Source organism: Carcharodon carcharias, chromosome 3 (genome assembly GCF_017639515.1).
Source record: "Carcharodon carcharias isolate sCarCar2 chromosome 3, sCarCar2.pri, whole genome shotgun sequence".
Taxonomy (NCBI): domain Eukaryota; kingdom Metazoa; phylum Chordata; class Chondrichthyes; order Lamniformes; family Lamnidae; genus Carcharodon; species Carcharodon carcharias.
The window spans coordinates 57,695,105-57,718,279 of NC_054469.1; the positions used below are offsets into that span (position 1 = coordinate 57,695,105).

Below are 23,175 nucleotides of genomic sequence, written 5' to 3' on the forward strand. Positions count from 1 at the left end.
AATGCAGTACTGAGGGAGTGCTGGACTGTTGGAGGTGATTTCTTTCGGACAAGATCTTAAACAGAGCATGTTTGGCTGAACGTAAAAGATCCCATGGCACTATTTCAAAGAAGAACAGTGGAATTATCCCTGGGGTCCCGGCCAAATTTTCTCTCAATCAACACCACAGAAGCAAATTATCTGGCCATTATCTCATTGCTGTTTGTGGGAGTTTGCTGAGTGCAAATTAGGTGCCACATTTACTAAATTACAACAGTGACTACACCTCAAAAGTACTTCACCAGCTGTAAAGTGCTTTGAGACATCCAGTGGTTTTGCACTATATAAATGCAAGTCTTTTATCATTTTGTACCATTTTGTTTATGTCATCCCGAGACCTACAACTATTCTCATCATGGTCATGACTTTGTCAAATTTTGTAATGCTGCTCCCTCATAAGTCTTTGTCATTCATAAGAACCGCAAAGAGTAATGAAATAAAACGGGCCCTTTGCTTACACCAGTGCAAACCGCCTTCCTGGTCTGAAAAAAAAAACACCCTTTCACCACTATACTCTGCTTTCTGTCACTCAGCTAATTCTGTATCTATACCACCACTTTCCCCTTAATTCCATGGGCTTCCGTTTTTTCACACGCCTCCTGTGGTACTTTATCAAATAGCTTCCAAAAATCCAAACATACATATACTGCATTGCCTTGTTCATCCTTTACTGTTACCTCAGAGAATTCAGCCAAGTTAGTCAGACATAACTTACTTTTCATAAATCCATGCTGGTTCCCTTTGATTAATCCTTGTCTTTCCAAACGAAAGTTTACTTTGTCCCGATAATCACAAAATCACAGTGCAGAAGAGGCCCTTCGGCCTATCGAGTCTGCACCGACACATGAGAAACACCTGACCTACCTACCTAATCCCATTTACCAGCACTTGGCCCACAGCCTTGAATGTTTCCAACTAATGTTAGGCTGATTGGCCTCTAGTTTCATGTTTTATCCGTCTCTCCCTTTGGAATAATGGTGAAACATTAGTAACTTCGCAGTCCTCCAGCACTGCTCCTATATCCAATGAGGATCGGAATATTGAAAGCACTGCCTCTGCTATTTCTCCCTTTGCTTCCTTCAGCAATCTAGGACACATTCCATCTGGACCAGGTAGCTTACCTTACCGACTTTCATTAGCACTAATCTTTATGGTACATCTTCTGTATTACGATCCTGTTCACAACTTCCCTCTCCTCTTTTAGTGTAACCTTCATATCATCCACTTCCTTTTGAAGACAGGCATAAAGTACACATTTAAAACATTAGCCCTGTCCTCTGCCTCTATATGAAGATTTCCCTTTAGGTCCCTAAGAGGTCCGCCTTTTCTTTCCTAACTAACATTTACCCTTTATATGTTCAGAAAATGTTTAGGGTTTAAATTACTACTGCATGCTAATCTTTTCTTGTAACATCTCTTTGCTTCCTGTATTAACTTGCTGAATTTCCTCCTGCACTTTCCATAATCATCCTGGTTCTTAACTGAATCTTGCTCTTGACATTTTCTTTGTCATCCAGGGTGCATTAGCTTAGGATTCTATACCTTATCCATTCAAAAAGAATATGCCTCGTTTGTACCTGACCTATATCTACCCCTGAATGCCTTCCATTACTTAGATTGAAAAAAGCAATTGCAGGATAAAGTAGTAAATATCTGTGCTAGGCCTTAATTAAGCATTTTTACATTTAATATTCTCTGATCTCATCATATAATTACTTTTTGAGAATTATGTTGTGGTCACTGTTAGCTACATGATCACCTATTGATCATAATCCACTTGCCCCCCTTTCCCAGAAGCAGATCCACATTGTTTCCATCTTTAGAAGGCTTGCTCTTTATAATCTGTTAACAATAAAGATGTTACAGAGTGGATGCAGGAGCTTTAAAAGTACAAACCAATATATAACATGATTCCACTTAAATGTGCTCCAGGAATATCCAATAAACACAGCAGGATGTACAAATAAATATGCATTTTTAAAATCTAGTCAAAAAAACCTTACAAGCAGCTTTCAACCCAATAATCCTCAACCTTGAATTGTTGTGAGCTGAGAATTTACAGGCAAATATCAAGGCACGTACAATTTAAGCAACATTCATGAATTTCTGTTGAATAAATCTTTCTATATTATCCATAATGTCACTCGGATCTGCTGGACACACTTGGCTTTCCTGGATGTGAACCTTTCCAAGCCTCTCCAGTACAGCTTTGTGAATAGAAGGCAAGGAATTTAGGGAGTTCAACATCTGAAGCTGATCAATTGGGTGTTGGCTGATTTCTTTAACCCTCAGAGCCTGTAGCACGGCAGCTGCAGATTTGCAAGGATGAGCTGTTGACACAATAACAACAGGACAGATCCCATCATGCTGACGATCCGCTACCACTTTAGCCAGAGCCGTGTGCATATCCAGGATGTAACCTGTAGATCTATAAACAGAATAGATAGCATCCAGGCACTCTTCCTCCGAACACCAGTCTGCCACAAAATTACGTTGAACTCTCTGCAGTAAAGTGTTTGGCACCTGAAAGTAGCATTGTTCTTCCAGCTGGGAAAACAGCTTGCTCACCAGCTGCCCATCACCATGTGAAACAAGATGTAAATATCGTTCAACATTGGAGGACTTGACAACATCTAATGTAGGAGATAAGGAAGCAGTCATACTTCTCCACCTCAAATCATACTTGCCTGTCCTTATGAAATCAGTCAGGGTGTTATTTTGATTTGAAGCACAAATAATTTTTCGAATTGGAATCCCCATACATTTTGCATATACCGCAGCCAATATGTTGCTAAAATTACCTGTGGGAATGCAAACATCAACTGTATCTCCAAAAGTAATTACACCTTGGTTGATAAGATCAAGATAAGTGGAGGCATGATAGACCACCTGTGGCAGCAGACAAGCCCAGTTTATTGAGTCTGCAGTGCACAAAGCTGTCCCATACTCAACGGTTAGGAAGCCCGTGTACTCAGGATTTGTGAATATTTGTTTTACGGTTGTCTGACAGAAATCAAAGTCAGATTTGACACCAACAGCCTTTACATTTTCTGCTTTGTAACTAATCATCTGTGCCTTCTGAATCTGGCTAATTCTCTCTTCAGGGAAGAACGTGAGAACTGCAATTCTTTGTTTGTCAGCATCACTGAGGCGAAGGAAACCATCCAGAACAGCACTCCCTGTATCCCCAGATGTAGCCGCTAGAATCAGATAATTGCAAATTCTAGGCATGCAGTATGCAAATAATTGTGGAAACATCTGCAACGCAAAGTCCTTGAAGGAAGCCGTGGGCCCATGAAACAATTCAAGAATAAACTGACTGCCACTCAAATGTCTGACTGGTGCTATCTTGTTACAAGAGAAGTTCCGTCCATATGCTTTCACCACCATCTCTCGCAGGTTGACAGCTGGCACGTCATCAGGATGGATGCACTTCTCGAGGAGGACTTGTGCTCGTTCAGTGTAAGGAGCTCCAACCAATCTTTGCCATTCTCCAGCAGTCAATTCTGGAAGTTGATCTGCAGGCACATAGAGACCTCCATCTAAAGCCAGGCCTTCAATAACAACATCAGTGAAAAAGCTAGGAGCTCGTCTGAACTCAGAGTCTTTAGCTATACTTCTGGTGGAAATAAATTTTCCAGACTCAGAATCTTGATACCTCTTTACACCATCAAGGACCTTCTTAGCAACGGCTTCAGCTGTGTCACCAACCTGACAGAGGACACGTACATCGTACCACTGGTGGTAAAACTGCTGTCTGTAATGAAACATTTCTTGTATTGAAACACCAGGCCTCAACCCAACAACATGATCTACATTCATCCCTTCAAGTCTCTGCTGTATATCTTCAAGAGACACATCAAGGTAAACAACTATTCCAGTCTTTTTCATGTGGTACATACTGCTGGGATGCATAGGATTGGATCCAGTAAGAGAAATAACACTTCTGGCAATTGAAAGCTTCTTAATGGTTTCTCCTTCCTCTTGTAAAAATAGTTCATCACCAACCTCCTGCAGCTTCTGGGCCACACTCATGTGCCACGTCTTTTCGAGTACCTCATTGATATCTATCACAGGAAGGCCGGTAATCTGGCCAACAAACATTGCTACTGTTGTCTTCCCTGCACCAGGAGCACCCTGAAGAACAATGTTCTTTTCGCCAACAAGTGAGCTAGGTGTGGACAACATTGACTTAGAACATTTTGAAAAAGGGTACATTTTTAAAAATGTTAAAGCAATATTCCTGCTCATTGGAATTAAAAGTTGATCACAGGCATATCTGTGAAAAAGTCTGTGCGTCAGGTGAATCAGCCTGGTCATCTTGATCTTCAGTCAGAAAAGGGCATAAGTTCTTAAAATAAAAAAAAACAGAAAGGTGCTCTAACTAACAGTTACTATAATATTAAAGTACCATTAATCTTCCTCAATGGAAAATTAAATATGCAAAATCAATCAATTTGTGCTGTATTGAAATCCAGATTCATAATACCACTTTCAATTTCTCATTTTCCTAACGTATGAGATCTGTGGAATTCTTTACCATATAAACCTAAAACTTTTAAAACCCAAGTTTGCTGACACCTATTCACTACTACTTCTCTTGCTTATTTCAAGCTTGTTGGTGTTCTGTGGTATGGGGGTCTGGTCCTTCTCAATTTATCAAAAATGAAACTACTTAGGCTTTAATTATATACACTAATCATTTGCTATGCTATCTTGAGACTGCACTGGAAATCAAAGGGCCGGATTTGGCTACTGAGACGAGTAGCTCAAGTCAGGAAATTTTCTCATTTGCCAGATCCGCCCCAAGAAAAAGTACCCCAAAAAGGCATAGTTTTCGCTCAGGGAGAGATGCTGGATAGAATCAGAACCCTTGACCCCAGAAGCAGAATGCAGGCTGAGTGCCAAGGTGGGCTAATTAGAAGACCCGCCTCAGCTCACTGGGACTTTTTCACAGTTGTTTTATTCTCAGAATGGTTTCAGCACAGCAGGAAGCCATTCAGCCCATCATGAACCCTCTGCAAGAGCAACTCCCCTGCTAGGCCGTCTAGCCCTCACCCTTCACACCCCACCCTGCAAGGCCCCTCATACCCTCCATGCCAATTCATGCCCCACTCACCCCCCCACCACCATGGCCCCTCATACCTTCCATGTCACCTCCATAACCAGTCACCCAGTATTCATCATGGGCAGACCTCAGAGCCATGTGGAGATGAAAAAAATAACCTAACAGTCCAATACCACTCACACTTTGATAGCGAACAGAACTCCCATTCATAAAATATATTCAAAGCTTTTAAATCTCAAGTGATTAATTTCTTATAAAAACAAACTATTCATACCCCAAAGACAGCTAAACCTTTAATAGCCTCTTTAAGCTATCAAGCAAACTGTGAACTCAGAACCCTCTGCTGAGATAATTACAACTTCTGAACTCAGCTAAGCATTGATAATGACGTAATAATGGGCCTTGGGGAAATGCCAAAGAGCTTTATTGAAACTGCATGACCCGATGCTACTTTTTTGTTCCAACTTATGCCTGTCAAAGTGGTCCAGCAGAGGGTTTTCTATGACTCCTTTTGATAGCTGCAGCCTGTTTTTTTTTTAAGTATAAAGAGTGGAGTATTTAAAAACTTAAGATCAAGACAGTTATATAGACCTTATCTACCCTTCAAGAGCTTTTACGTCTACCCCATAAATTTGCAGCTCCCACACTGTGGGTTAAGTCGCTCACAAAAGCCAAAATAGGATCTTTTCAAACTCAACATTCAGTTCAAAGGCCCTGCTGAGAATGGATTTCCTGCCTCTGTAAATCACACCCTGCCCCTTTTCTCCCACCGGCAAAAATTGGATCTGTCAGAAATCTTCCTGGCCCAAATGTCGAAAGTTAGAGCAAAAGTGATTAAATTGCACTGCTTAACCTCTAATTCTGTATATTACACAGTCTCTTTAACCAAAGGCCGAATGCATTTTTCACTGCATTTCAATCAGCCTATTGAGATCATATTACACCAGGTAAAGTACAATATTATAATCCTCTGATACAAGCACTGCTAAAAAACCAGGAGAAGGAAAATAACATTGCCTTTTGTAGTATTTTATCCACAATATAGCACATATTTTTCTGTAGTAAAAAATATAATAAACCAGATAAAGCATGGAAATCATGTGTGTTTTTTGCTGTAGCATGCACATGTGAAACTAGAGAGAGCATATTTGTTGTTTACAGGTGATGTGAGGCAGAATCATCTATTAAACATTGTAAAGAAATGTATATAATTATGAAATGAAACAAAAGATATCTAAAGAAATACACCAATACTAAAAATGTTTGGTATTAGAGTTAATAATGCAATATATAAACTTTTTAGACTCAGGAATTTCCTTAAGTACAAAAATCACTAAAACTAGTTAAATTCTCTCTTCAAAAATAAATTCCAGATTTTAAATCATTCATGAACCACATACTAAATATAGTATAAAGATGGGAATATATAAATTGGAATAAACATTGCATAACAGATTAAAATCTCTGAGTTTGACACTGCATATATACAGTTCAAGAGTTTTGAAAATTCAAACTTATGAAATTACAAGGTCCTCTTGTAACATTACAACATTGCCTACCCTCTAAAAGCACTTAATTGGCTATAAAATGCTTGTCAATGTCCTGAAGTTATGAAAGGTGCTATATAAATGAAAGTTCTTTCTTTAACATACTGGCAGTACTGAAATCATTTTGGTTGTTGAGCAAAGGTAAAGTAGGGCCATCTATCAGTCATGATATGCTTATGTACCTAATTCCAAAATGAATCAAAATATTTCTTCAAGGGGCAAGCGAGTTTAATAAAGATCACAGTTCATGTCCATTATTTATAGCGCCTACAAAATTGAGAAAGACATCTTAACTGCACAAACCTAAAGGCCTTCACAATAGCATAGCAAGATACTGTGGCTTCTAGGAAAGGAAGCATAGCCATCTGGCGAACATAGCAGATTGTTGGATTCATACACATTTTAACGTGTCACCACACTGATTAGGTATCGCCTAATGACTGTTTAAATTGAAACTGAGATATGGCCCTCCCTCACCAGATCACTAAAGCTCCCAGTGTATGCATTTTTTGCTAATAGCTTCACCACAACCTACGAACATCTGACTAGTACCAACCTCACATTGAAGATCTCCATGGCCAGGATTTAAACAGCCCCGCCGTGGCGTGTCTCCCTCCCCAGCGGATGCGATGAGCCAATTATATCTCCATTAAATTCAGTGGGACCGTAATATCCCATTGGGCGGGAAGGGCCGTAAATTCCTGGCCCGTGTTTTCTTTAGTGCTTTTGTCAGTCGTCATCCTTGATTTTAATGCAGATTTTTTTAAAGATACATAAAATAGCAGATAACAGATGGCAAGTTACATAAAGGATAAATAAACCAACCTTTCTGGGCTTGCTGAATAACTCACAAATGCTACAGACTGTAAACCACCTGTTCCTGATTAGGATTGCCAACTTTGGTTGGATATATTCCTGGAGGTTTCATCACATGACCCTCTTTTATAACCATCCTGTCCAAACATCACTTTTTCCATCCTCTCCAACATCTTAATAACTAAAAAACTCAAAAAAAAGTGTTCATTCTGTAATTCCTGGAGACTTCATGACAATCCAGGAGAACTGGCAACCTGATACATTCTATTAATGCACTGATTTCTTTAGGATGTTGTTTTCTGGACAAGCTCAGAAAGAATGATACAATTGCAAAATTAAACATTGCAGTTCAGCATAATTTGTTCCTGGAAGAAGTTAGTCTCGGGCTAAAGCTCAGTGACTGAGGTTATATAACAAATCACAGGGAAGATAAAGTTGTGCTATTGATGTTTTACCCCGGTCAGCCTTTGCTCCATCGGCAGCACTCACGCCTAAGTCAGAAGGACGTGAATTCAAGCCTCACTACAGAGACTTCAGCAAAATTCAGGCAGTACTGAGGGAATGCTGCACTGTCACAAGTGCTGACTTTTGGATGAAGCATCAAACCAAGCCTTGGTCTACCCCTTCAAGTAGACAGTAAAGTTCTCGGGGCACTATCCGAAGACAACCAGGCAAGTTCTCCTGCTATTCTGGCCAGTATTTATCCCTTAACCAACAAACAGATTATCTAGTCATTTATCTCACTGATGTTTGTGGGACACTGCAGTACGTAAAGTGGTTCCCTCATTTCCCACATTACAACGCTGACTTTACTTCAAAAGTACGTAATTGGTTATAAACTACTTTGGGATGGCCAGAGTTTATGATAGAAGCTATATAAATGCAAGTACTTTTCTTTCCCATTAACCACAACCCCATTTCGGTGCAGCACTATGCATGAAGTTATGCATTTCATGTTAAAAGTTACAGTCATCACTTGTGAGAAGCACTGAGCATATATGCTAAATAAAAGATTCTTGTACATAGTAATTAAAATATGTTGAAAAATAGGAGGTACAGTTTAGACTTAACAAATTTGCAACGATTGAAGCACAATTACTTACACATCAGGGACAGCAATATTGCAAATTAGTCACATGCAGAATCATAGCCACCTATATCCTCAATCACACCCAATCACTGACTTAAAAATCAAAAATGAAAACTCACTGGCTTCAGCAATTCATTAATACACACATGGAAATGACTTGGGGGCAGTAAATATCATGTCAGGGATCAGATAAATTACAAACTCTTCGAACTTCAAATCTTGGGTGATATTGTCTGGCAATCTCTCCTGGGAATCAAGTTATTCTCCGAGTAATCTTATCAAAGGTGCAATGGATTTTTTTTTTATTATTCAAATACAGGATGTGCACGTCGCTGGCTAGGCCAATATTTGTTGGTCATCTCTAACTGCTCTTGAGAAGATGGTGGTGAGCTGCCTTCTTGAAGCGCTACAGTCCATGTAGTGTAAGTACACCCACAGTGCTGTTCGAGAGGGAGTTCCGGGATTTTGATTCAATGACAGTGAAGGAATAGCGATTTATTTCCAAGTCAGGATGGTGAGTGGTTTGGAGGGGAACATGCAGGTGGTGTTCCAATGTATCGGCCACCCTCATCCTTCTAGATGGTATTGGTTGTAGATTTGGAAGGTGCTGCCAAAGGAGCCTTACTAAGTTCCTGCAGTGCATTTTGTAGATGGTACACACTGCTGCTAATGTGTGTCAGTGAAGGAGGGAGTGAATGTTTGCGGAAGGGGTGTCAATCTTGCGGGCTTTGTCCTAGATGGTGTCAAGTTTCGAGTGTCGTTGGAGCCACACTCATCCAGGCAAGTGGAAAGTATTCCATCACACTCCTGACTTGTGCCTTGTAGATGGTGGACAGGATTTGAGGAGTCAGGAGGTGAGTTACACATCACAGAATTCTTAGCCTCTGACCTGCTCTTGTAGCCACAGTACTTATGTGGCCAGTTCAGTTCAGTTTCTGGTCAATGGTAACCCCCAGGTTGTTGATAGTGGTGGATTCTGCGATGGTAATACACAATGTCAAGGGGCGATGGTTAGATTCTCTCTTGTTGGAAATGGTCATTGCCTGGCACTTGTGTAGCATGAATGTTACTTGCCACTTGTCACCCCAAGCCTGGATATTGTCCAGGTCTTGCTGCATACGGACATGGACTGCACCAGTATCTACAGAGTCGCAAACGGTGAACATAGTTCACTAATGATTGCACATCCCCACTTCTGACCTAATGATGGAAGGATGAAGCAGCTGAAGATGGTTGGGCCGAGGACACTACCCTGAGGAACTCATGCAGTGATAGCCTGGAACTGAGATGATTGACCTCCAACAACCACAACCATCTTCCTTTGTGCTAGGTATGTTTTTAAACTGCCTTAGTATTAAATAAACCCCATAGTTAGTTCAAAATCTTTTGAGTAATTCTCTTTATCTTGTTAAGTTTCCTTTGCAATTAAAATCACAATTAATCTCAGATCTAATTATTGCCTGTACTTTTAAAACTATGTCACTGACAATAATAGCTAGGAGTTTCCAGAGAATTAAGTTGCAAGGAAAAGGGGAAATTATCACTGTCTGTGACAAATACAACTTAAGAGAATGGGCTTAAACAGTGTGGATTCTTCTGGAAATTTCAAGGTTTAGTAACTTCAGGAGAAGCATACACTTTTATGGTGTTTGTGGAGCTTCAGAAAATGCTCTTCTGTTACTGCAGGTTACCTGGAAGGAAGGTGCAGGGAAAATCCCTTTGTTAGACTATAAACAGACCCTTTCAACAAAGACCAGTTTAATTTAGGTCTATAAACTGCAACATATCATCATTATATTAATTGTCATTGAATTTTGAATTATATTGGTCTGATAATTTTGCATGCAATTATAGCCTTTTCTGAATAATTGAATAATTAAATAATTTAATTTTAAAGAAAATTCTGGCAAAATATGGTTACAACAATATTTTTGCTCTAAAATTTTGATGCTCAGGTGTTACATGGTCAAAATTTACAATCTAATAAAGACAGCATTCTGTTAAAATCATACATGAATAAAATGACAGCCATTCCTTGATTTCATTAATGTGCAGCCTGTCTTTTGTCTGCTAATTATTCTAGTTACTGTAGGGCGACTAGAATTGGTGCTCTCATCCAATTAGGAGACAATCAAATACATGAAACTTGACTCTGAAACAGAATGTCACCCACAAAGCCAGTAACCCTAGCAACAAGGTTTAGCAGCAATTATTTCCTCATGGGAGGATTATCCTTTCAATAACCAAACAGTAAAGCATTTCAATACTTAATGTAAGATAATAGCTATCTTGCAATGTATCACGGACAGTAATTCAATCAGTTAACAGCATCCCCATATCTCTGTTTCTCTAAAATAACTAAACTGAGTAACAGTAGATTGGAGTTCTCTTAAGAAATATACACTCACTTCCATACATATGAGCAGGATTGTTAAAATTTCCATGAAGCTACTGCTGTACATAAAGCAATTCTCACTCAGGTCTCCAGTTACATGCTTGTCACTACTTTTGGGGATAGACCTTTCAAAACTGACTTAATACTTCTTTCTAAAAGTTTTGATGACAATAATAATCAATGCATTCAAAAATAACTTGTCTATAAAGCACTTTTGAGATGCTATACCATAATAAGATGTTGCATAAACATGAGCATCATTATCTTTTATTACCTAATTGGATAGCGTTATGTAGTATTAAAACACAGAAAGCAGGTCATTCAACCCAACTGGTGCATTCCAGTGTTTATGCCCCACATGAGCCTCCTCTCCCCCTCTTCATCTAACCCAATTAACGTATTCTTCCATTCCATTATTCATTATGTTTTCATCTAGCTTCCCCTTAAAAATGGACGGATGGTGTGCCGATCAAACAGCATTCTTTGTCTCAGATGGCATCAAGTACTCAAGAAGCTCAAGGCCATCCAAGACAAAGCAGCCTTCTTGAACGGCATTTTGTTATGATACGGCTGGTAGTATTTGCCAGGCTGACCAAATCCCAAAGGGAAACCTGGCCACAACAAAATGAGAAGGTTTGTGCACTGAAGCCAGAAGTAATGAGTCCACTACCACTTTTAGAAATTTTAAAAATTAAATTAAAACATTTATTACCAAAAGAAAACTTAAACACACAAGGCTACAGTTAAACAGTTACATTTAGTGTTGTAACAGTTCTCATAAGATTTCTACTTAACTAAACTCCCAACTACACATTCCTTTCAGGCAACACTCCAAATAGATTCTTAAACTATAAAACAGCAATATTACCACAAGCACACACTGTTGCTGTAAGGGAGGCATTTCACAGCTTCTTTCTCCCTCTCAGTCAACAACGAAATTCCAAAGCTTTTAACAAAACCTTGCTTTCTGGAACAGCAAATTTCTTCAGGGTGGCTAGAGGTTTTTTCCCCCACAGGTCTGTTTCACAGAGTGCACCTTTCCATGTCTCACAAAGCCACTCCTCACACAGCTTTCCATCATTCTTTAAATATATTTCTCCATTTTGATCTGTAAATCCCATTGTTTCAATCTTTCTTTGGAAGTTACTTTTCCCAGAATATAAAAATCTTTCATGTTGCCATTAGGGCCAGCACTTTCAGGAAAAATAAACTTAATAACTTTGCCTTATTTATATTCCAGTTGTAAACATCCTACATGTTCCTCTGAAAATCAGACAAGCTCTCAATGTACCTAAAAATGCAAATTCCATTCATATTGTATCTGCTAAGACTTCATCCTAGCTTACCTATCTCCATTTCAAGTGCCTGTTTACATCTAATCCCTCTGATGATTCAAACCTCGTGGTCTGAATGTCTGCAGTTTAATTAAACTAGACAGACACACACACACAATACATCCCCCATAAGCCTGCTTTGAAATATCCCACAGTAATATTAGGAAAACATTATCTTTCCTTTACAACCTCATCCATCACCTTAAACATTCACTCCTTCCACCATCAGTGCACAGTGACAGAAGTGTGTACCATCTATAAGATGCACCGCAGAAACTTGCCAAGGCTCCTTTGACCGCACCTCCCAAACCTGGGACCTCCACCACCAAGAAGGACAAGGGCAGCAGACGCATGGGAACACCATCATCTGCAAGTTCCCCTCTAAGCCACCCTGACTTGGAACCATATCACTGTTCCTGGGTCAAACTCCTGGAACTCCCTTCTTAACAGCACTTGGATGTACATATACCACATGTTCTCCAGCTGTTCAAGAAGGCGGTACACCACTTTCTCAAGGACAGTTAGGGATAGGCAATAAATGCTGGGTTTGTCAGTGATGCTCACATCTCAAGGACAAATAAAGATAACATCTATGATAGTCAACTCAATTACTCCATGAGATGGCAAGTTTCACATCATAACCACTCTCTACGCAAGTTATCCTGAATTCCCTATTGAAATTATTAATGACTATCATATATTAATGGCCCTTAGCACTGGTTTTGCCTGCAAGTGGAAACACCCAAGCCCACCCCATGAAATCTCTTTAGAATCTTAAAGACCCCGATTAGGTCACCACTCAGTCTTTTTTCTAGAGAAATCATCCCTCACTTGTTCAATATTTTCTCATATGCATAACCTCTCAGATCTGTTATCAATCTCATACATCTGTATTGCACCTTCTCCATTACCTCTATATCAGTTTTATAATATGGAGGACACAAAAATGCACAAGACTCTTAAGTGTGGTCTAATCAAGGTTTGATACAAGTTTAACAGAATCTTTCTGCTTTTCAGTTTTATTCCTTGAGAAATGAACATTAATGCTTTGTTTGCTGTTTTTAAATGACCGTATTAATTTGTGTCATTACTTTTAGTGATTTGTGCATCTCTACCCCCAAATTTAGTGTTTACATATTTTTCTACTACATCTTTGAATAAGGATCCAATTACTTTTCCTACCCACAACACTAAGCTAAATGATCTATAGCCCCATGCAATTTTTTAAATAAAGGAATCACGTTAGCTGCCAGCCAGTCTTCTGGCACTATTTCTTTTTATAATGAATGTTTATGTATATGTATTAGTGCATCTAGCTCTTTAACTTATTTTAATATATGTGCCTGCATTCCATCTGGACCCAGAGTTTACCCTCTTTATGTTTGATTAGTTTATCATATGTCACTATCCTTTCTGTCTTAAATGTCGATATCTTTTTTGGATATTTTCTTCTAAGGTTATGTCAACTCTATTAATCCCCCTAGTAAATACCAAGGCAAAGTAATTATTTAAAATTTCTGCAATTTCCTTGTAATTTATCTGTGAATTTATCATGTGTATCCCTTAGCCTTATCTCCATCCTAATTTTTCTTTTGCTATGTGTGTGTCTGTAGAATACTTTTTATATTCCTCAATAATTTTATGTTGCAGTTTATCTCTGCTAACCTAATTTTTTTTTAAAAAACTTTTTTGGTGGATTCTCCTGGATTCTATTGAGCAGTGTTTTAAATGTTTCCCACTGCAGTTCTATTACTTTGTTTATCATAAATTTACCCAGTTTATTTTCCCTACTTCTGTTCTTATACCTTCAAATAACTCTGGACTTATGTTCTTCTCAATAATTATCTTAAACCTCATTATGTTGTGATAGGTATTTTATCTACGAACAATATGTAATGGCTTTTTTTTTACATAAAAACTACTTATATAATTACCGTAAAAGCACCATGCATTAAAGGGTAATAAAGACAATAGTGTCTGAAGATCTTCAGGGATATGGCTTAGCTGACAAATACTAGCCCAGTAACAATTACACCTGCAACTTTGAGTAACATATATGAATGAACAGAGCTCCACTTCCAGCTATTTGTAAACTATTTCAAAAGCTTGCACATTACTGACACCCAGAACATTTAGCACAGACAGCATATGCTTATAAAATGACTAGGAGGTCCATTGTATTGTTGCAAAATGTAAATTGCTTCACAGTGGTGCAAAATAGCAATATTCTTTCATCTGTCTGAGTCTTGAAAATAAACAGTGTTTAAGTTGGCTTGTGACAGTCATCTTCTTTTAAAACATACAAATCTCACAAATTCTCTGATTTTGCCATTTATCCAACAGGGGTAAGGGTATTAATTTTTTCCAATAAAACAATAACCCAAGAAATAGGTCATCATGAGGAGGTCACAATAAAGTGTAAAGAGAGGAGATACTAGAGTAATTAATTCATAAATTAAATAAAATACAATAGTGATGGCAGGACAAGTGATGTGTTGCTGCTGCAGCATGTGGGTCATGCTGAACATCGAAGCGATCCAGAGTGATCACGTCTGTAGTAAGCATTTGCAGCTCAAGGAACTTCGGATTCTAGTTGAGGAGCTGGAGTCCAAGTTGCAAGCATTGCGCCACATCAGGGAGGGGGAAAGTTACCTGGACACTTTGCTCCAGGAGGCGGGCACACCCCTCAGATTAGGTCATTCGAATTTCGTCTGTGATCGGGGCAGGAGGGTGTGACTGCAGGTGAGGCAGGTATGGGGTGTAGCTTTTGAGGTGCCTCAGCCCTGCAATTGTCCAACAGTTACGAGAATCTTGCAAACTGTGTAGACGAGAGCGGGGACTTCAAGGAGGATGAGCGAACTGACCATGGCACTGTGGTACAGGGAGCCATTCAAGTGGCGGGAGAAATAGGAACGTAGTATTGGTAGGGGACAGTATAATTAGGGGGATAGATACAGTTCTCTGCAGCCATGAGCATGAGTCCCAAAGGCAGTGTTGCCTGCACGGTGCCAGGGTTAAGGACATCTCATCTGGGCTGGAGAGGAACTTGGAGTGGGAGGGGAGAAATCCAGTTGTTGTCGTCCACGTTGGTACCAATGACATTGATAGGACTAGAAAGGAGGTTCTGCAGAAAGAACGTGAACAGTTAGGAGCTAAATTATAAAGCAGAACCTCCAAGGTAATAATCTCAGGATTAATACTTGAGCCACGGGCAAATTGCCATAGGGTAAATAAAGTTAAGGAGTTAAATGCTTGTCTCAAAGATTGGTGTGGGAGGAATGGGTTTCAGTTCGTTGGGGCACTGGCACAGCACTGGGGTAGAAGGGTGCTGTTCCGGTGGAACGGGCTTCGCTTGAACCGCACTGGGACCAGTGTCCTGGCGAACCGAATAACTAGGGCTGTAGAGAGGGCTTTAAACTAAATAGTGGGTTTGGGTGGGCGAGGGGAATTCTGAAGAGGGCATACGTAGGCTTACAAAGCAAAAGGATATGGCAGCCTTGCAGGGCAACTATTTAGGTAATGCTAGCCAGAGTGTGACAGGAAGGGACTGTGTGCAAACATAAAAAAAGTAGCAAATAGAGTCAAAGGGGGGAAAAATGGTAAAATGACAAAATTAACAGCTCTTTACTTGAATACGCATAGTATTTGGAACAAAATAAATGAATTAACAAGTAGAGGTTAATGGGTATTATCTTAAAGCCAATTCGGAGACATGGTTACAAGGAGATCAAAGCTAGGAACTAAATATTTGGGGGTATGTGACTTTTTGAAAGGACAGGCAGGAAGGAAAGGGCAGTGGGGTAGTTTTGTTAGTACGAGATGGAAATAGTACGATAGAAAGAAATTATCTTGGATCGGAAGACATAGAACCCATATTGGTGGAAGTAAGGAATATCAAGGGGAAGAAGACAATGGTGGGAGTAGTCTATAGGCCCCTTAACAGTAGCTATACTATAGGACAGAAAATAAATCAGAAGATAATGAGGGCATGCAACAAAAGGCAGTACATTAATCATGCGTGATTTTAATCTTCATGTAGAAAATTTGGAAAATCAAATTGACTGAGATAGACACTAGCAAGAATTCATAGAATGTTTTCGAGACAGTTTCTAGAACAATATGTTTTGGATCCAACGAGGGATCAGGCTATTTGGATCTGATAATGTGTAATGAGGCAGATTTAATAAATGATTTCATAGTAAAAGATCCCCTAGGAAACAGTGACCATAACATGGTAGAATTTAACATTCAGTTTGAAAGTGAGAAACTTGAGTTGGGAACAACTGTGCTAAACTTAAATAAGAGTAAATACAAAGGAATGAGGGCAGAGTTGGCTGGAGTGGACTAGGAAAGGAGCTTAGCAGAAAAGATGGTTGATGACCGATAGCAAATGTTTAAGAAAGCAGTTCATGATTCTTAACAAAGATATTTCCCAGTAAGGAAGGAGGATTCTAGGAAAGGGATAAACCAACCATGGTTAACCAAGGAAGTTAAGAATAGTATCAACTTGAAAGTAAAAACATACAATGTGGTGAAGATTAATGGTAAGCTGAAGGATGGGAAAAGTTTTAAAAACCATTAAAAGACCAAAAAAATAATAAAGAGGGAGAAAATAAACTTTGAGGGTAAACTAGCAAGTAATATGAAAACAGACAGCAAGAGCTTCTTTAAATATATAAAAAGGAAGAGAGAGGCCAAATTGAACATAGGCCCCTTAGAGAATGAGACTATTGAAATAATAATGGGGATTCAGGAAATGGCAGAGGAGTTGAATAAATACTTTGCATCAGTTTTCACAGTAGAAGACACTAATAGCATTCCAAAAATACTAAATAATCAAAGGGCAAAAGTGGAGAGGAAACAAATACAATAACTAACACTAGAGAAAAATTACTAGAGAAACTAATGGTGCTAAAGGCCGATAAGTCCCCTGGGCCTGATGGGTTGCATCCTAGGATATTAAAAGGAAGTAGCTACAGTGATGCACTGGTAGTAATCTTCCAAGAGTCCTTCGATTCTGGCAAAGTCCCAAAGGAATGGAAAACTGCCAATGTAACACCCTTATTCAAAAAGGGAGACAAAAAGGTAATTATAGGCCAATTAGCTTAACATCCGTCATTGGGTAAATGTTAAAGAATTATAAAGGATGTGATAGCAGAGCATTTAGAAATACATAATATAATCATGCAGAGTCAACATGGTTTCATGAAGGGAAAATCACGCCTGACAAATTTATTAGAATTCTTTGAGGAGGTAACAAGCAGGATAGATAAAGGGGAACCAGTAGATATATTTCACTTTCCAAAAGGCGTTCAATAAGATCTCGCACATAGGGCTGCTTAATATGATAAGCGCCCATGGTGTTGGGGGTAGTATATTAGCATGGATAGAGGATTGACTAAATAATAGAAGACAGAGATTTGGGACAAGGGGGGCATGTTCAGGATGGCAACCTGCAACTAGTGCAGTGTCAAAGAGATCAGTGCTGGGACCACAATTATTTACAATATATATTAATGATTTGGATGAGGGAAGTGAATGTCTAATAGTCAAGTTTGTGGATGACACAAAAATAGGTGATAAGGCAAGCGATGAGGATGATACAAGTCTGCAGAGGGATATAGACAGGTTAAGTGAGTGGACAAAAACTTGGCAGATGGAATATAATGTGGGAAAATGTGAGGTTATGCACTCTGGCAGGAAGAATTGAGGAGCTGAACATTATTTAAATGGAGAAAGACTACAGAAAGCTGCAGCACAGAGGGATTTGGGGGTCCTTGTGCATGAATCCCAAAAACCTAGCATACAAGTTCAGCAGGTAATAGGGAAGGCAAATGGAATGATGTCCTTTATTTCAAAAGGAATGGAATATAGGGAAGTCTTGCTAAAACTATACGTGGCACTAGTTAGACCACACCTAGAACACTGTGAACAGTTTTGGTCCCCTTATCTAAGGAAAGATATACTGGCATTGGAGGCAGTCCAGAGAAGGTGCACGAGGTTGATCCCGGGTATGGAGGGACTTTCTTATGAGAAGAGGTTGAGTAGGTTGTGCCTGTACTCATTGGAGTTAAGAAGAATGAGAGGCAACCTTATTGAAACTTAAAAGATTCTTAGGGGGCTTGACAGGGTAGATGCTGAGGGGCTGTTTCACCTTGTGGGAGAGTCAAAGACCAGAGGGCATAATTTAAGACAGAGATGGGGAGGAATTTTTTCTCTCAGAGGGTCATGAATCTGTGGAATTCTTTACCGCAGAGGGCTGTAGAGCCTGGGTCATTAAGTATATTCAAGACTGAGATAGACAGATTTTTAATCAATAAGAGAATCAAGGGTCATGGGAAAAGGCAGGAAAGTGGAGTTGAGGATTATCAGATCAGCCATGATCTCTGAATGGCAGAGCAGACTCAATGGGCTGAATGGCATACTTCTGCTCCTCACAGAATCACACAGTGCAGAAGAGGCCCTTCGGCCCATCAAGTCTGCGCTGACACCTACCTAATCCCATTTATCAGCACTTGGCCCATAGCCTTGAATGTTTTGACGTACCAAGTGCTCATCCAGGTACTTTTTAAAGGATGTGAGGCAACCCACCTCCGCCACCCTCCCAGGCAGTGCATTCCAGACCATCACCACCCTCTGGGTAAAAAGGTTTTTCCTTACATCCCCCCTAAACCTCCTGCCCCTTATCGTTGAACTTGTGTCCCCTTGTGACTGACCCTTCAACTAAGGGGAATAGCTGCTCCCTATCCACCCTGTCCATGCCCCTCATAATCTTGTACACCTCAATCAGGTCGCCCCTCAGTCTTCTCTGCTCCAACAAAAACAACCCAAGTCTATCCAACCTCTCTTCATAACTTAAATGTTTCATCCCAGGCAACATCCTGGTGAATCTCCTCTGCACCCCCTCCAGTGCAATCACATCCTTCCTATAATGTGGCAACCAGAACTGCACACAGTACTCCAGCTGTGGCCTCACCATGGTTCTATACAACTCCAACATGACCTCCCTACTTTTGTAATCTATGCCTCGATTGATAAAGGCAAGTGTCCCATATGCCTTTTTCACGACCCCACTAACATGCCCATCCGCCTTCAGAGATCTATGGACACACAAGCCAAGGTCCCTTTGTTCCTCAGAACTTTCTAGTGTCATGCCGTTCATTGAATACTTCCTTGTCAAATTACTCCTTCCAAATGTATCACCTCTCACTTTTCAGGGTTAAATTCCATCTGCCACTTAACTGCCCATTTGACCATCCTGTCTATACCTTCCTGTAGACCAAGACACTCAACCTGTTAACCCACCGGCCAATCTTTGTGTCATCCCGCTCCTACGCCTTATGGTCTTATGGGATGGAGATTGTAGCAGATCTCTACTGGACATGATGAAATGGGCAGACGTACGGCAGATGGAATATAGAGAAATTTGAGAAATTTAGAAGGAAGAATGAGTTGCAATATAAACTCAATGTTACAATTTTAAAGAGGAGCGGGTATACAGAGACCTAGACATGCAGAAATCTTTGAAGGTGGCAGGGCAAGTTGATAAGGCTAATAAAATAGCATATGGGATCCTTCTAATTATAAATAAAAGCAAAGAAGTTATAGAGTTAAAAAACTTAGCAGTTCATATTTCTTTCTTTTGCCGCTGGTTAAGGACAATTTGTTTAATAAACAGTTATTTACATGTTAAGTTTACAAATCTGGTGCTCGTATTCAGTTAACCTAAATTAAACAGTTGGGTGGAATTGGGTCAATCTGGTGGTTTGGTCAAACTTTTCACATTTGTCACAGCCCGGGGAACAGTGGGGCTTGATGTTACAGTGCACTATACCCAGTGAGTCCTGACACTTTTTTGCTCCAAGAGGAGATTTGACAGAGGGATTCAAAGTTATATGGTGTTTTGATTGAGTAGATAGGGAGAAACAGTTTCCACAAGCGAGTCAGAAACCAGACAACACAGATTGAAGATAATTAGCAAAAGGACAGGGGGGAAGATGAGGAGAAGGTTTATCTTTAAGCAGCAAATGATATGATCTGGAACACAGTTCCTTAAAGGATGGTGAAAGGAGATTCAACAGCAATTTGACGATATACATGAAAAGTAAAAATTGCATGGTTTTAGAGAAATAGCAGAGGATCGAGACTGATTAGACAGCTCTTTCAAAGATACAATGGGCCAAACAGCCTCTTTCTGTACTGTAGGGTTCGGAATTCTGCTTGTATTTCAGGAGGTTGCACAACACGACCTTTCACATCCAACCACCTCACCCTCCTATCATTGGTCTCCCAATATAGTCACCCTCAGAGTGCATCTCATTCCAACACCAATTGGAAAGCAGTTACTTTTATGTGTGATTGATTCTTGACTATGAGTCAAATAATGTTGGAGATCGGGGAACAACATTATAAACAAAAGCGTTTGAAGAAAATGGGGGAAAAATATACTTTAAAACCCCTATGACTTATTTCTAAACTGATTTGCAACAGTGTACTGAAATCCCTGGAAACTCCAGATAATCCTGGAAGGATGAAAATTACAGATTCTATGGAGACGGACCCGGGGGGAGGGGGGTGTGTGGTACTTGAACATTGTGATGCAGTAGCATGCAGGAAGCATGCGTTTCACCACATGTTGTGGAGACATAACGCCACAGAATGTGACCTTTGGCCCTGCATTCAGCCTGTGATTCTGGGATTGTGTGGCTGGGGGAAGGGGGTGTCAGGGGGAAGGGGGTGTCGGCAGGGGGAAGGGGGTGTCGGGGGCGGGGCGGCGGGGAGGGAGTCTGATAGTGGAGGAACCTGGGAGCCAGGAGGAGCAGGAGTTCTTCCTTCAAACCCCTCAAGGAGTGCTCCTTAGGTATAGACAGTCCTCACCTCACTGCAGCTGCTGGGATTCCTGAGGCTGGGAAACCCAGCTGACCACAGTTAAACAACAACGACTTATATTTATATAGCACCTCTAATGCTATTAAACATCTCAAGGCATGCCAAAAAAAATTATAAAAGAATATGACAGCAAGCCACATAAAGAGATATTAGGTAGATGACCAAAAATGTTATCAAAGAGGTAGGTCTTAAAGGAGGAAAATGAGGTACAGAGATGGAAAAGTGTAGAGAGGGAATTCCAAAACTTAGGGCCTAGGCAACTGAAGACACCACCATCCATAGAGAAGCTTTTAAATCCAAGGCTCCCAGTCTTAAACATATTTAAAATGCCAAACTGCCTCCTAGGAGCAGATTAGCTTCCTTGTCCATCCTGTGTGTAAAACCCAGAAGTTGGCAGGTTGGAACCATCTTCCAGTCAGACTTCGATTTCTTACCTCTTGAAATTCCCAACCCACACCCAAACCCATCTTCTCGCCCCTGCTAAAACTTCCCCCATGATTCCATGACTGCAGATTGTTTTATAATGCCACTTTTGGGTGGCTACATAGTGGAAATTGGGATGCAAACAACACAGAATAAACCTTTTGATGGGTCTGACTCTTAAAAATATATACTCACCCACTGTGCTACAATATAAAAGCAACTAAAATAAATGTATTCCAGTGGCAATGAGTGCTGTGCACTGGTGGTTGTGACCAGAGACACTAATTGCTCTGGTAGCAACAGTGTGCAACCCGGGACTTGACCATCAGCACAAATTAGTTCACCAAGGAAGAGCTACTGGGTGGTACTTTTTGATCATGCAACAGATAGTTGCCAGGCAGTAGTTAGTTACTGCGCAGTAATGGGTTACCAAGCAGCAGTTCATTACAAGGTGATAGTAGGTAGTTCCTTAACAGTAGTCAGTTACTGGGTTACTAACCAACAGATGGTTACTGAGTGATAATTAGTTACCTAGCAGTGGTTAGTTAGTTACCAGGCAGCAGTTGGTTACTAAGTAATTGATAGTTACCTGACAGCAAATGGTATTCAGTGGAGGTGGATTAATGAGTGGTGGTTAGTTACCAAATGGTAATTGGTTACTGCGTGACATGTAGTTACCAAGCAGTTGTTAGTTACTGAGCGGTAGTTAGCAACTGGGAAGGAATTTGTTACTGGGCAGTGATTATTAACCGAATGATAGATAGTTATCTGGCAGCAATTGGTTACTGACCAACTGGTAGTTAGTGAATAATAAGTAGTTACCAGGGAGTGAGATCTCCAGTAGTCGCCCAGCGTTCCTGAGGTAAAGCAAGGAACCCGGGACAGACATGGAACAACCGAACCCTCCGTCACCCCGCAGGAAGCCGAGGCCCGAAGCCCGCCCAGCTCCGGGGCTCGAAGCCCGGGGCCCGCCCAGCTCCGAGGCCCGAAGCCCGGGGCCCGCCCAGCTCCGAGGCCCGAAGCCCGCCCAGCTCCGAGGCCCGAAGCCCGGGGCCCGCCCAGCTCCGAGGCCCGAAGCCCGGGGCCGCCCAGCTCCGAGGCCCGAAGCCCGGGGCCCGCCCAGCTCCGAGGCTCGAAGCCCGGGGCCCGCCCAGCTCCGAGGCTCGAAGCCCGGGGCCCGCCCAGCTCCGAGGCTCGAAGCCCGGGGCCCGCCCAGCTCCGAGGCTCGAAGCCCGGGGCCCGCCCAGCTCCGAGGCTCGAAGCCCGGGGCCCGCCCAGCTCCGAGGCTCGAAGCCCGGGGCCCGCCCAGCTCCGAGGCTCGAAGCCCGGGGCCCGCCCAGCTCCGAGGCTCGAAGCCCGGGGCCCGCCCAGCTCCGAGGCTCGAAGCCCGGGGCCCGCCCAGCTCCGAGGCTCGAAGCCCGGGGCCCGCCCAGCTCCGAGGCCCGGTGTTAGAGCGGCCGGGATCTGCCCCAGCCCCGGGTGTGAGGTGAACTTTTATCGGGAGGAGTTTGGGGCCTGGATACTTACAGAAAGGTTAATGCGCTGCCCGAGTGCGGCTGTGAAACAAGCCGGGC

The 23,175-nt window shown here is 41.2% G+C and overlaps 1 protein-coding gene across 4 annotated transcripts; it reads right to left on the reverse strand.

Annotated features, from left to right (window-relative positions):
• Positions 1-1,849: 1,849 nt before the first annotated feature.
• On the reverse strand, positions 1,850-23,175 carry LOC121276220 (threonine synthase-like 1). 4 transcript variants are annotated; one of them, XM_041184399.1, is made up of 3 exons: positions 23,129-23,175; positions 7,211-7,395; positions 1,850-4,390 (listed from the first exon to the last, which is right to left on the reverse strand). In XM_041184399.1, exon 3 carries the CDS (start codon positions 4,357-4,359, stop codon positions 2,125-2,127), a length of 2,235 nt encoding a protein of 744 aa, XP_041040333.1. In that variant the 5' UTR covers positions 4,360-4,390; positions 7,211-7,395; positions 23,129-23,175; the 3' UTR covers positions 1,850-2,124. The 4 variants fall into 4 exon arrangements, with proteins under 4 accessions (XP_041040333.1, XP_041040335.1, XP_041040332.1 ...); XM_041184401.1 differs by lacking the exon at positions 23,129-23,175 and adding an exon at positions 22,424-22,596 and having other exon boundaries at positions 1,850-4,210; XM_041184398.1 differs by lacking the exon at positions 23,129-23,175 and adding an exon at positions 22,424-22,596.

What these genes read in the sequence shown, in the direction of transcription:
- LOC121276220 (XM_041184399.1), bottom strand. Translation starts at nt 4,359, where the DNA reads ATGACCAGGCTGATTCACCTGACGCACAGACTTTTTCACAGATATGCC.